A 13,965-nucleotide genomic window follows, 5' to 3' on the forward strand; every position below is an offset into this window, starting at 1 on the left:
GATGAGCACAAATGCAACCAAGTGTGAATAAAGCTCTAAAAAATTAATTTTCCAAATGTGAAGCAGTATCAATCATTATTCAGAAGAAATCTGCATCTCAAATGCCACTGTTCATTTAAAGGACACTTCTTCAGCTTCAAAGCCCATCAATTTCAAGGATTCAACTCTCACTCAACTTTTAGCTCAGTTCTAAAAAGAAACAAATTACAAAAACTTCACTCTGTAGCACAGAGACACTTTATTTAAGATGTTTTCCACACATCAGGATAATGTGAAAAGGACAGAAAAAGTTTCAACATTGGCAAAATTACAACTGTTTCCCATACAAATGTAGACTAGACCTTTAGTGACTTTGTTTTGTTACTAGAAATTGTAAACAAGTAAGGCAATCCATATTAAAACATCTTCCTAATTTGTTAGAAAAAAAACAGGTAAGAAAATTTAAGCTGGTAACACTATCTTAACACAACTACAAGGTGTAACATGAATCCTCTTCCAGAATTAAGGACTCTAAACCAATCCCCAACAGCACCTAAAATACAAAAGGTCATAGCAACTAGTCTAGAGTGGTATAATCTAAAGAAAATCGATCCCCAAAACACACTGGAATATTCCTACTCCAGCAAGGTTTCAATGAAGAGAGAATGGCATATAAATCTGAGACAGACAGGAGCATCAATTCTCAATTCTCCTTGACAGGAGTCAACAGCTCACATCCTGCGAGGAAGTCGAGATGGTTGTGGCAAACCTTCCTTTTCTTTTTTTTTCAGTGGCAAAGGAAATATAAGGCCATCAGACTCACAGCTTTAAAAATTCAGACAGGAAAATAACATTGTGCTTCTCAGAAGGCTCTTCTGCAGGCAGGGATTACCACAGCTGGAGAAGCCTGGAGTTGCTGGAATTTCACATGACCACACAGCTTCTGTTGGATGCCCTTTGCTCTACCTGTTGTGAACATGGAGAGCCATTTAAAACAAAACAAACAAACAAACAAACAAAAATAGCCAAGGAGAAACATCAACCCCCCCCCCAACCTAAATCAACAAAAGAACCAACCACCCCAGCAGCAGAATGTTCTCCTATTCAAAATTATTTATGCTTTTTAATAGAATATTTTAAATAAATATACATATTATATTAATTACATATTAAATATGTATCAAATATATTTTACACACACTTTTTAATACATTAAATTATTGGCCCGTTTTATTAAATAATTAAAATTATTTAATAAAATTAACAACAGTCACCAAAGCTGTACAACCTGTTACACCCTGGAATTAAAAAAAATGTTACATGTCCTTTCCTATTAAGGAATAATAGAGGACAGGTATCAGAAAAATACAAATAACTGCCGTATTTGAATCAGAGAGCATATACAAGCACCATGAAGTTTCATGTGAGAAATCTAACATCCCTTATTAGGGACAGTCTTTTTTTTTTTGCGGGGGGGGAGGTGGTGTCTTTAGAACTTCATTTCTTCATCATGCCAGGGACATTTTTTCTCAAAGAGTTTTCAGATCTCAAATTTTCTCTATCAGAGAAAAAATCTGAACAGAAGACACTAATGTTATTTTCCTCTATCACAGATAAGGAGATTTAAATTCTCAAAACTTCCAGTAAATTTACCTGCTTAAGCCAAACTTCACCATAAACTACTGGCATGGGGTGGAGAACCTTATTAGAAAAGACTTTAAGGAAAAAAAAATCCCTTATCTTTAAACTTTGAAAAAAGTGTACTTCTCTGCAAGAGGATATATATTAGCCAATATTTTTACACTGGCTTCAGTAAGACAGCTCCATGCTTTCATTAATTACTTATAAAAAAACCAAAAATAAACAATAATCCACACTTCTTTTTTGAAATTTTTTTAAAAGAATTCATGACTTAATATCTCTTTTTTCAATATAAGTAACCTTGTTAGCCCTAACAGAAAATACCTGCTGATGGTAAATGTCTTCCTCATCCAGACCTTCAGCTGCTTCTTCCTCAACTTCCTCATCTTCTCCTTTACGTGCTGTTGTTTTGAACACAGTGCTTCTCTGAGCAACCTCCTGCAAGACATTTTTAAGACTTGAACTCTTGAAAATACCTCCTTGTTGCTCACCTGCTTAAGATTCTGAGAAATGAAAGCTCTAGCTGCTGGGGAAAACTTCCTTCATTCATTTTGTTTGTATACTTTTCAGATATTGCTGAGCATAAACAGCTCATAAATATTATTAATGTTTAATATAAATATCAAATACTATTTTTAGTATAATAAATATTGCTGAGCATAAACAGTTTTAGTATCTTAATTATAAAAAGGATTGTTTCTGACAAAACACTCATAAGGTTCTTCCAAAATCTCATATACATTTTTCATATACTTTAAAATCTCATATACTTTTTTCATATACATTTAAATATTTTCTTTCAACTGCAGCGTATCACAGTAACTGTCCCACCCCAAGCTTTAAATCACACCTCACCTGAATTAATCTCTCATTGCTTCACTGTGGAATTCCCCACTCCTCACAAGCACACAGGCTTAAGGAAAACTAATTCAGAAGACAAATCACTTAAGAGCTGACCAAAATTTTCTTTTCAAAATATGTTCTAAGGCACTGCCCTGCTCCTGGCATGAGGGAGGTGCCTGAACAAGTAATTTTTTTACTATTTAGACTCAATACAGAGAAAAAAAATCAAAGGCTTCAGTAGAGGTGTTGCCTCAAGTTTCCCTGCTTTTCACTGTTTGCATTTGTTCTCATGCAGCTTCAAGTAAACTATGTGTATTTTTAGAAATTATCTATTGTTTATGTATTTCTCCTCTGGGAGGAGAAAGATGATTGATGGTGACGTTCACCAAGGAGGTCAAAGAGGTGGCTACCTGTGTAGCCAGCCTTGGCCTGCTTGTAAAACTGTATACATGGAGTCAGAGAAAACAAAGTAGAGAGCTTTCCAGCTTGACCTCCTGCTGCCTGCTCCATTCTTTTGTGTCCCTAACAGCGAGGTAGATACATTTCTAAGTTGTAGCTAATTCTCCCAAAGGAGAAAACTTTACCAAACAGTTCAGTGCATTCCTGTGTGGAATCCTAACCTGCATCTTTGTTGTTTCTATCAACTAACTGAAAGATGCCACCAGAGAAAAAGCTCACACAGATCTGAGGTGCTTTACCTCTCCCTGAGAATTTTTCAGCACGACTTTCACATCTTCACCAGTGCCCCAGGAATTCTGGTTCTTCCAGATGAGGTCAGTGGGAGGGCTCGCAGTTACTCCAGCATTTGCAGCCCAGATCTGACAACAGAAGTCACACAGGAACATCTTTTGCCAGTCCTACCACATTTCCAGATTACTGATTCAGTTAATGTATTTAATTTAAGTGAATGTGAATCTCTTCCAGTGAAGAAAACCAAGTATCTTCCAAACTTTTGTACAATAAAACATACGTGTTTTTAATGCAGGGACTTTAGAATACATAATATGATGTAAAGTTTCACCTGTACATGGTGAAAATTACTGCTTCATAGAGAAAGCAAAGTTCTGAAAAACATTTCTCTGTATTAATTGTCCCAATGAATTGACACAATGAATGCCCAATACAAACACAGGTGATTCCTGAACATGTACATAGGAAGGACAAAACTAAAAAACCCTGTGTCTTTCTGACCCACAGAAGTTGGCCTGAAGTCCATTTCAAGTGAGCAGCTGAAACTTGACAACTTACTGTAACAGTCTGGCCTGCCTTCAGTATGTATCTTGAGGTATATCTGAAACTTGCAGAAGCGTCTCCTATTTTTCGGATCATCTCCCAGCCTCCCATAGGTTGATCCTAAGAAAAGGCAGAGAAAAAGAAATTCCACCAGCATTCATTTTCTGTTATGCATGTAGTGTGTCTCATCTTTAAGGTTGTGACAAACATAAAACAATTCAGTGAAAGGGTTTATTATCACTTATCTTCAGCATGAAATTAGAACAATTTTAGGTAAGTTTATCTTACCTATTATTTGAAGTTAAAGCTTAATACATCCTGCTTCTGAGTTCTGATGTTAACTAATGTTTATAATTTGCATCAGTTTTGTTATCACTTGGTTCAGAGAAATACATATTAGTAATATGTATTAAATATTAAAATCCCCTTACAAATACTTATTGTTTTTGAAGCACAGAATGGCAAGCAGGCTTCCTAGAAAACAAAATATTGCTGTTAGTACTCTTGAAACATTTTTATATATGCACACCTGCCACCACATACTCCCTTTATTTTTTTTTTTCTATCAACTAACTGAAAGGCATTAACAAATCATATACAAGTCATCTTTATAGAATTACTGTTTCAAAACAAGGGTAGGTATTTTTAAATTCAAAACAAGGGAAAGCATTTTTAAAACTCTCCCACCAATGTAGTTTCTGATCACTGAACAGTTGCCACTGTCAGTTGAAATTATCTAAAATCAACAATCTTATACATTTCAATGGATGCTGACAGTCAATTTGTCATTGCACCAAGAACATACCATACTTACAGAGGATTTTATACTTTTAAAAAATCTATTTATTTATATAAACTGTCAAAACACTTGTGAATATTCCCCAAGTACATTCTATTACACTGCACTACAAGGAGTTGCTCAAATCTACACCCCCTAGAAAAGTACTAAAAACATGAACCACCCATGGTTACTGGGAACAAAACTGATGCTTCTCTTTCCTTATGAAACGATGGATGTGTAAGCAATAAAAAGGTGGGGGAAAAGTCTATGTGGTAAACAAGTGTGTGTGTGGCAGGGGGGAAGCTCAAAAAAAACCCCTCAAAAAAGCAAAAAAGGGCAGGTTCTTACACACTAGAAATAGTTTTTGACCTGGCTCAACTGAGTCACCTACACACTGAAGTGTCTAGATCAAGAGAAATGTCAAGGTTTCTTGAATTCACTAAACCAAACCATTGCTCCCCAGATACAGTAATTACAGATAACTCCAATCCACATGATCGCTGTCTGGAGGAGCCTATCCACATCCTCACTGATTAGCAGGATCCAGGACACTTGGAACCAGGCCAGTCTTTGTCACCTAAATTATCACAATGAGCTGCCTTTTAGTGAAGATACAGGAGGGAAATGTACTGTATGTAATAGTGTAATTGTGAGTGCAACATAAGGAAAAGTTGTGATTATTGTTTATCAAAGGGTTCTTCATTTGTGTAGATATGTGTACCCTCTCAATATAAACTCCAACCTATTCACACAATCAAATAAATCTCAGTAGTCACTCTAACAGTGGCTTTGGCACTGAGGTCTCATAAAATTGTGAGTGCAGCCAACGAATCAGAAAAACTACAATTTAGGAAAGCTTTATGCAGATACAAGGGACATTGGCAGTAAAATTCATCTAGACCTTTATTCTGCATCTCTTTATATTTCTTTTGGGCCTTTCTAAGGCAGAGAAAGGGCTGAAAGGGCTTCTGAAGAAGCCTGATGTCTGCTTGCAGTATTTCTTATCCTATCCTATTCTTCTTATTATGCAGTATTTCCTTATCAGGAACAATGTCATCTGTAAAGTTTTATAGGTACGTTACTTGCAAGGCAGAATACAGAAGTGCAAGGTAACAATTTGGTGGACAGGTCACCTTGCAGTAAAACAAAAGCACTGAAAATCTTTGGGGAAAAGATTTTTAAGCCAGAACAGTGTGTAAAAGCATTCTTCAAGACACATCAGTTCCTTAATGCCACGAGCTATGGTATCAACACAAAGCCCTGCAAGGATGCCCTTGTGACTCAACACACGACACGTGTGGGGACTTCCAAACCTGCTCAGAGGTGTTCTTCAAGCGGATGAACTTCCCATCCACGTCTATCTCCTCAATGGACACGTTTCCTGTGGCAGAGGCAGAGTGGGAAATGGTCACACTGCTGCTGGCTTCAGACTCCTCCACGTCGATCCTCTTCCTCTTGCCGCCAGCTGTGCGGACGCTGCGGCTGGATGAGGCCCGCGAGACAGTCACTCGGGAGGAGGGGCTGGGGGACAGCTTCAGCCTGGAGTAGGGAAGGGAGAAAACACACATACATATCACATCGCAGAAAAGGAGGTTCAGGGAGGGACCTCCTTGCTCTCTGTAACTCCCTAGCAGGAGGAGCTGGGAGTCAGACTCTGCTCACAGGGAATATGGGATAGAGTGAGAGGAGACAGCTTCAAGCTGGGCCAGGGATGGTGTATACTGGCTATCAGGAGGAACTTCTTCACCGAAAAGGCGGTCAGGCTTTGCCCAGGGAAATGGTGGAATCACCATCTCTGGAAGTGCTGGAAACACACACAGATGTGGCACTTCGGGACACAGTTTAGTACTGACGATGGGAGTACTGGGTCAGGGGACATGGTTTACTGCTGATCACGGCAGTACTGGGTCAGCAGCTGGACTCCAATATTTTCCAGCCTTAATGATTCCAAGATTTGGTTTTACTTTTCCCACCTTTCCCTTCTTCCCTTAGATTTAGACAGCAACACAGTAAACAAAGCACATTACATGAAGAAGTGAAGGCTTAAGTACTTAAGAGATGAATAAAATGTTAAACAGCTGATTAATGTTCCTGGAGCACAGAATACTGATGGACTACTACATTAAGAGTGTAAAAGCATTTCTGTGCATTTGTTAAAGACTAAGAAGAAACAAAAACCCTAGGGAGACTTAAGCCACTGGGGGAAATTAATGCAAAAACACAGTGGCATAAAAGCTTTGGCTCTTTCATCCCCACAGCTGAGAGGAATCAGTAGCAGGCAGCTCAGAACAGAGTGAAGAACCAAACTGCTTTAAATGACAGTCATGACAGAGGTGAAAACTCTCAGCATTGGAAGAACTCTGAGGAAAATGCAGCTGACTGATGAGCTGGGCAATCATAATGGCTATGACTTTATTAAAATTATTCTATATTTAAAGAAATTTGGGTAACAATTTATTAACCCTGCAATTAATTTCAAAGAAAAATATTAACAGCACCAGGCACACAAATAATAATTCATTACTTCTTCTGTGCTGGATCTTACCAAAAAGAAAAAAAAAATAAAAGAAAAAAAGAAAAGGTGTTTGCTGCCTTAAGAGCTGGTCTGATTATCAGTGTGCTGGGTCTCATGGTGACTTAGACCTGTGTCAGAAGGGGGCAAAACCAGTGCCTTGGAAAGTAGTCAAGCACCACTAAAACCTGTTTTTTAACAGAGAAAGAGACACGTAAAGCACAGAGATAACAGAGACACCACCCTGTTGCCATGTCCTTCCCTACCTCTCCTCTTCACCCTCCAGCAATTTCCGGTATGCATTGATCTCCATGTCAAGTGCCAGTTTAACATCCAGGAGTTGCTCATAGTCTGTCAGCTGCTCCTGCATCTGATTTCTTATCTCTGCAATTTCCTTCTCCTTCTCTGCCAGCATTTTGCGACAGCTTTCCTGTTCCTCGGTCAAGCTGCTCTCCAGCTCCTGTGCTCTGTCCTGCCATGCTCTGGACTGGAGAAAAAGCATTGAAAACATTAATGTTCATGCAAAGGAAAGCCCATCCAAGCCTCCATGTGCTCTGCTGTTCAGGCAACACAGAATCCAAAACACAGAAGGTTGCATCCTGCCCTATTTCTGAGTTCAAACTCACATGTGTTCAACTTTTAGCTCTCCACCTCACCTATAAATATACACACCTCAAATTCCTGTGAAACCTGCAACATCCTTGGAGTAACTTCTTTGCTCCATTCTTCTGAGGTCTGAAAATATGTGACTGTACTTGAATTTACTCAGGAAGGAAAATTGAGCTTAAGGGTTTAACTGTTTCACATGTGCCAGACAGGACACAGGAACACAGTCTTAAGCTGCACCAAGTTTAGGCTGGACATTAGGACAAATTTTTCCACCAAAAGGGTGGTTAGACATTGGAATGGGCTGCCCAGGGAGGCAGGTGGAGGCGTCACCATCCCTGGAGGTGTTGAAGTGCTCTGTAGTTTCCAGATGTCTGCTTTGCGCTGCTAATCCTGAATTCTGGCAGGCAGCTTCCCTAAAGGAAGTGAGGTTGCTGTCAGTGAAAACCTGCCTGCCTATCCTTAAAGCTTCCAAGGCTTGCTCAGAGTGTGGTGATAAGCATTCCTTGAAGAAATCTGATTTGTCTCCTACTTCAAAAATTCCATCAAGCCAACAGATCTTAAAACTGTACACAAAGAATGGAATGCTTATCAAAGAAAGCCCAAAATTATGGCAGCTTTAGGGTTTACTTTCCAAAAGGAGGCTTTCTTCTGTTTCATAGCACCTTGAGATGTAATTTCTTTTTTTAATTAAAGGGCAGGAATCAATGCCTCAATCACGAAGTTTGCTATGCATGCATCTGTATTTAGGACATCACCACATATTCTAGAGACAGAAAGAAGGGAGTCTACATGTCTGACAGAGGGAACCAGTGTAACTGGTTGTCAATGTTAAGAGTCAGATAAGGAATTTAATAAGTGGAGTTTTGTGTCACATGGAAGATCATACTGGAGTCTACTGGAGTTCAGTGCTGGCAACTCAAACCAGACCAGCACTAGGGAAGAGATTTCCAAGAAAACAAAGCTTAACTTAGTGCTAGTAAAGTGGAAAACAAAAGTGTATTGTTTGACTTCACTAATGCTTCCAAAAAAACCACCCCAAAATCACAGCAAAATGGCTTCTTAAGTGGAAAATCACAGTTAAAATTACTTAAGTTGATTTTTCCTGAAGTTAGCGACAAACACTTCTGCCAGTGCAGAAGCAAGTCCCCTGAACCAAGCTGTCACTCCTGAAGTAACAGAACAGAGGCAATTAACTTTAAAAACCTGATGACTGAACACTCAGAAAATGATGGTAATCTAAAGACAAAAATAATATATAAATGGCCAAAACTTTCCATCCAATTCCTATGGAACTTCATGCATATTCATTATATCACCTGATCTTTTCCAGAGACTAACTTGATTAGATAAAAGGAAAACTAGGAAGATTCTTACTAGTATCTGCCAATTTATCTGAAAAATTAGGAATTAATGTCCCCCGCATTTATCTTTTTCACTCGAAATACACAGAATTTTGATGTACCAGTAGAGTCTACTGTACAGGAGGAATAAAATTCAAAATGTATCACAGAAAGGAACAAAGAGTAGTAATATTTTATATTCCTAGAAAAAGTAAATGCTTTGTTGCATTTTTAAGTGAGTTACAAAAGCTTACTGCAGAACTGACTCCTAACACTTCTCATTTTTGCTCTGGATTCCCCACTGCAGTGTAGACAATGTTACAAATAGGCAAATACTAAACATATCACTTGTCATATATTATGTCATACTTCTCTGGGTGTGATCTACACCCTCTGTGACCTAGTAATAAACAATTTCTTCTTGAGATTCTGTCCTACAGATGCTCAAGTACAGTTACTTGATGTTTTTACTCAGTCATAAATTCCTAATCTGGGCAAGACTGCATCATTGGTTTCGGTTTTTTTAGATTTCTAGAAGCAAACTGGATCTAGGATGGAAAGATACAGAAAATTCCAATTCTGGCTTTGAATGCTGTTTTACAGAATTCTACACTAGGCTGGTCCAGTCACTACTAAACTGCTCAGTGTCAATGACATTTAATACACGTTTGTTTAAAACTGCCTCATCTATCCCATAAAAATTTTCACAAGAGCCAGTAAACAGCAACCCGTTTCAAAGCCCTACAGCAGAATACTACACACAGAAAAAGAAAATAAAGTTTGTCAAAAGGATACATTAAGGAATTTGAAAAAGTACAGAGCAGTAGGAGAGAAGACAAACTCAGGTCATGATGCTGAACATACTTACAAGTTAAGGGAAAGACAGAGCTTTAATATAAAAACCAACAACTGTAACGAAAAGAAAAGCCCTTTAATACAAAAATCAACAGCTGTAAATAGCAGGACCGAGGAGGCACAGCTGGTTACCTCTTTCTGGAGGCTGGTGATGTGGGAGGACAGGCTGTCAATGCGCATGCGGCTCTCATTCAGCTGCTCCCTGATGGTGTTGGCTGCAGAGCTGCTCATCTCCGAGGACAGCCTGGCACTCTCCAGCTGCAGGGCACCAAAGTGATGACATCAGTTTCAAAGTAAGTTTCACAAAAAGAGGGAATGAATCAACAAAACCCCACACTGGACACTAAGCCACTGAGTTAGAGAGATCTAACTCCAATGCACTGAATCTCTTCTTTCTTTAGGGCTAAAATATGGTGCCTTGGTTACCATCTTGGATTGTCCTGCCTGGAATTCCAACTCTCTGAATATTTAGGATTAAAACTTTCCCTTGCAGACATTAATGAAATCAAACTACTAAGTTCAGCTTTCATGCTGGCCAAAGTTTATTAAATATACTTAAACTGAAGAAGCTAAACTGAAATTGCCGATTTTCTAAAAAGAGGTAAACTTGTCAACTTTTAGGCAATATAAGCAAATTGGTACCAGTACCAGCAACCCAAGCCACTACTGCTTCATTCTATCACTTCAATCTTGAATAGTTTTACCTTTATAAAAGCAACTAAATCATTCCGGCTGAACAAAACTACAGACACTTGAGCTGCACCATGGATTTACTGAACTTGTTGATAATGATGATGCAAAGCAATCTAATTTTTTTTAAAACTAAGTTTCCAAAAATATAGAAAACTATACCTGATGAGAAAGACCAAAAAAATCAACGGAAGGCTGCATTTTTGGCTAGATCATATTTTTTTCCAAGCCAGATTGAAGGCTTGGAGATAAGCAGGTTGAAAAGACCAAAACTGATGCTCATAAATTCAGTTTGCATGAATTTTTCTGCTGTAACATCCCACCCTGGTTTTAAAAAATACTAATTGCAACAAGTACAGCCACAGAAATTAGGTTCAGTTGAGACATCAAGGGTGCCTCCTGACATAAATGCTGAGTAACAGCAGAGGAAGGAAATTATGAGGTATAACTGATTTCAGCTTTCTGCATAGATGAGTGAAAAACAGAAGTTACTGGACATAGTAAAATTTCCCCATGTTTTGTACAGGGTCACATGACTCTGTCTTCTGAGCAATCCCCATTATGAATTTTTATAGAAAACACAGGACACCTTAGAGATCATTGTTCTGTATCATGCTTAACAATGTATGAACTTTCCTTGAATTCACAGTAATCCCAGCATTAATCATTTTTCCCCCAGATCACCTTCACACAGTGCTTCCTTCCCTTCTGTTACGGTACTTGATGAGGATTAAACCTACTCCCGAAGTGAGATGTGAAAATGTAAATTTGCACTCCAACGCATGCTAAATTCAAACCCAGCTCCCTAATAATCTCCTCTGAGCTGCCCAGTAATTATGTTATTAAGCAAAACAAAAACAAAGTACATCAAACAGCTGTGTGAAAACATGTTCTCACTTTGGAATGGTAAGTCTCTTCAAGCTCTTCTTTGTACAGCTTCACTTGTGCATCGTGCTGCTCTCTGATTTCATGGAGGGCCTGGGCCAGTTTGTGCTCATATTCAATCTGACGCCCAGAATCAACCTCGACCAGGCGAGTTTCATGCTTCCTTCTTGTCTCATTGATTTCCTGTGAGAACCAGAAAAATATGGTAACACTCAGTAAATACAGGACAAAAAATTCAGAAAACTATCCTGTTGAGTGGAGAGTAATGCAGGTTCTAGTATCAGATTATTTTGACATGAAACTTTTAGTAGAAACAGTCTCCCCACTCTTTATTTTGCAATAGCCACTTATTAAAATAAAAGCTAGGATACCATCAGCATTTTTTTCTGAGAGTTGTCTGAACTCTCAACAAATACACCTCAGCACCATTAGATTTTAGAAATATATCCATTCTTTCTTGAGGTATCTTCTGTGCTTCAACAAAATCCAACTACTCTGAAATAACAGTCACCCCACTTTCCCCATTTACTTGTGTGCTTGCCTATGCTTTCTCTGGAAAGAAAGGGATTCCAACAACATGAAACGAAGTTGAAAATACTCCTAGCATGGAAAAGTACACATGGAATGAAAGTACATCTGGTGAAGCACATTCATTACAGCCCTAAGGTTCCTCCTGGAACGCCTCAAGGGCCACAGGTGAAAAGGAGGGTGGCAAGAAAAAGTTGTAAAAGACAACTATTCATCCACTTTTGTTTCCATTATTCAAAGGCACCCTATTAGAAAGGTTTGAAATTAAAAACATTGCAGGTCCAGAGCACCTCTTTGTGTCTCCCTCCACTTTTTTTCTTATAATGGGATTACATGTAAAATTACTAACCTACATTCTCATTAATAAAAAAACACACATACATTGCATATTATGATCAGAATTTAAGATGAAACAACATGATACATGAAGTTATTCTGTCACAAGAATTCAGAGTTAAAATCATTTTTCTAGTAAAAAGAAGTTGGAAATCTTCATGCTAGAATAGCCATAAAGTCTATTCTGAGTAGGAGTTAAGACAACTTGTAGAGGTATCTCCCAACCTAAATTATTTTTCTATTCTAGAAGGACCTCCTAGTTGTCTTCTTCTCTTTAAAAACATTAATTCTTGAGGCTGAATTTACCTCCTCATACATATTTTTACGGAATTCCAGGTCCTCAATGAGGCTCTGACAACGGTTTTCAAGATCCACCTTCTGCAAGGTTTCATTTATAAGTTGGTCCTTGGCAGCAGCTAAAGAAGCTTCAAGCTTAAAAAACAAAAGAATCAACACAATTATGCAGCAGAACTCACACAATGGCCAGAGTCTCACAAAACTACAGCTAACTAACTACACAATAAGGTTTAACTTCACAATCAAATCCCAATATTTATTCCAGTAATATTACATATCAAACACACACTTTTGCTGGTGCTTATAGAAGTGAGTTCTAGATATTTTACATTAGTAACTAGCATCGAAATTGCTACTTAGTAATTTTCCTTACAAATATATTTTTAATACATGGAAAACACCAGTCTCCTGGTTTCCACAACTTGTCCTCTTGAGGTGGTGATGCTCAAGATCACAAATCAAAAGGCTAACAAAACTAGGACAAGATGTTTTCCTCATTGTTCCAGCAGAACATGGAGAACCACAGGCAGGACCAAAAGGAGGGCAGAGAGAAACAATTATTTGTCAGTTATTATCTGTTCTTGTGAAGTCAATCTGCCCCCTCAAAGCACTTCTGGAAAGTGTCAGGCGTACTTTGAGTGCTGACCTGCTTTCTTCCCCGCTAAGTATCACTTGCAATTTCAGCATCTACAATTTTAAGAGCACTCTCTTCCACTATTCATGTTATTAATAAAACTCAACAGTACTGGACTCAGAAACCTACCCAACACTGCTTCTGGTGTTGAAAGTGGATCACAACTTGCTCTAGCTGTGACCACATAACAGGTTTTCATCCTTTTTTTTGGTTACAAAATTGTATTTTAGCAGACTTGCAGCTCATAATATAGAAAACCTCCTCAACTGGCTAACAGAAATTGATGGTTAAATGTTTATTCTTCTCACCTCTCTAATCTGATCTTTCAAATCTTCAATTTCTCCCTCTAGACTTTTCTTATCACCAAGGGCTGTGGCAAGCGCAGCTTCTTTAGAATTCAGGGCTGCTTCAAACTCACGAAGTTTGACCTGGGCTCCACTGAGGTCAGATTCCTTTTTTGCGTAGCTGGAACAAACCAGAGAAAATGGTTGCAAGAAAACCTAGAAATACCACCGAAGTCAACTACTGGCTAATAAAGCAATCTGAATCTCCAACTTGAGAAACATCTCTCAAAAACATTTTGTGTCAGCTGAATTTACTGTGCTTTGCAGCATCCTTCAAAAATGGCAAAGCTCCATAGACCTGAGGAAACAGGCCCAAATCCTGCCCATACAACAATATCTGCCATCATAGAAATTACACTGGTGCAGAGGTGATGTGATTTCTGTATGAAGGCAAGCACAGAAAATTTTCAAATTACTTTCAAATTAGTTTTTGTGTCTAGACAAGTAGTCAAGCATTT

At 38.4% G+C, this 13,965-nt stretch overlaps 1 protein-coding gene across 1 annotated transcript; it reads right to left on the reverse strand.

Moving 5' to 3' along the window:
- Window positions 1-221: 221 nt before the first annotated feature.
- Window positions 222-13,627, reverse strand: LMNB1 (lamin B1). Its single transcript, XM_066339892.1, has 10 exons — window positions 13,472-13,627; window positions 12,539-12,664; window positions 11,381-11,551; window positions 9,926-10,051; window positions 7,256-7,476; window positions 5,791-6,016; window positions 3,712-3,816; window positions 3,162-3,281; window positions 1,945-2,058; window positions 222-945 (listed from the first exon to the last, which is right to left on the reverse strand). Exons 2-10 carry the CDS (start codon window positions 12,548-12,550, stop codon window positions 904-906), a joined length of 1,137 nt encoding a protein of 378 aa, XP_066195989.1. The 5' UTR covers window positions 12,551-12,664; window positions 13,472-13,627; the 3' UTR covers window positions 222-903.
- Window positions 13,628-13,965: the final 338 nt, after the last annotated feature.

Source organism: Sylvia atricapilla, chromosome Z (genome assembly GCF_009819655.1).
Source record: "Sylvia atricapilla isolate bSylAtr1 chromosome Z, bSylAtr1.pri, whole genome shotgun sequence".
NCBI lineage: Eukaryota > Metazoa > Chordata > Aves > Passeriformes > Sylviidae > Sylvia > Sylvia atricapilla.

Excerpts from the sequence above, each read along its gene's own strand:
- LMNB1 (XM_066339892.1), bottom strand. Across the intron at positions 10,052-11,380 it reads AAGAGACTTACCATTCCAAA|CTGGAGAGTGCCAGGCTGTC; the intron begins GTGAGAACATGT and ends GGTGCCCTGCAG. Across the intron at positions 3,817-5,790 it reads TGAAGAACACCTCTGAGCAG|GATCAACCTATGGGAGGCTG; the intron begins GTTTGGAAGTCC and ends GCCTTTTCTTAG.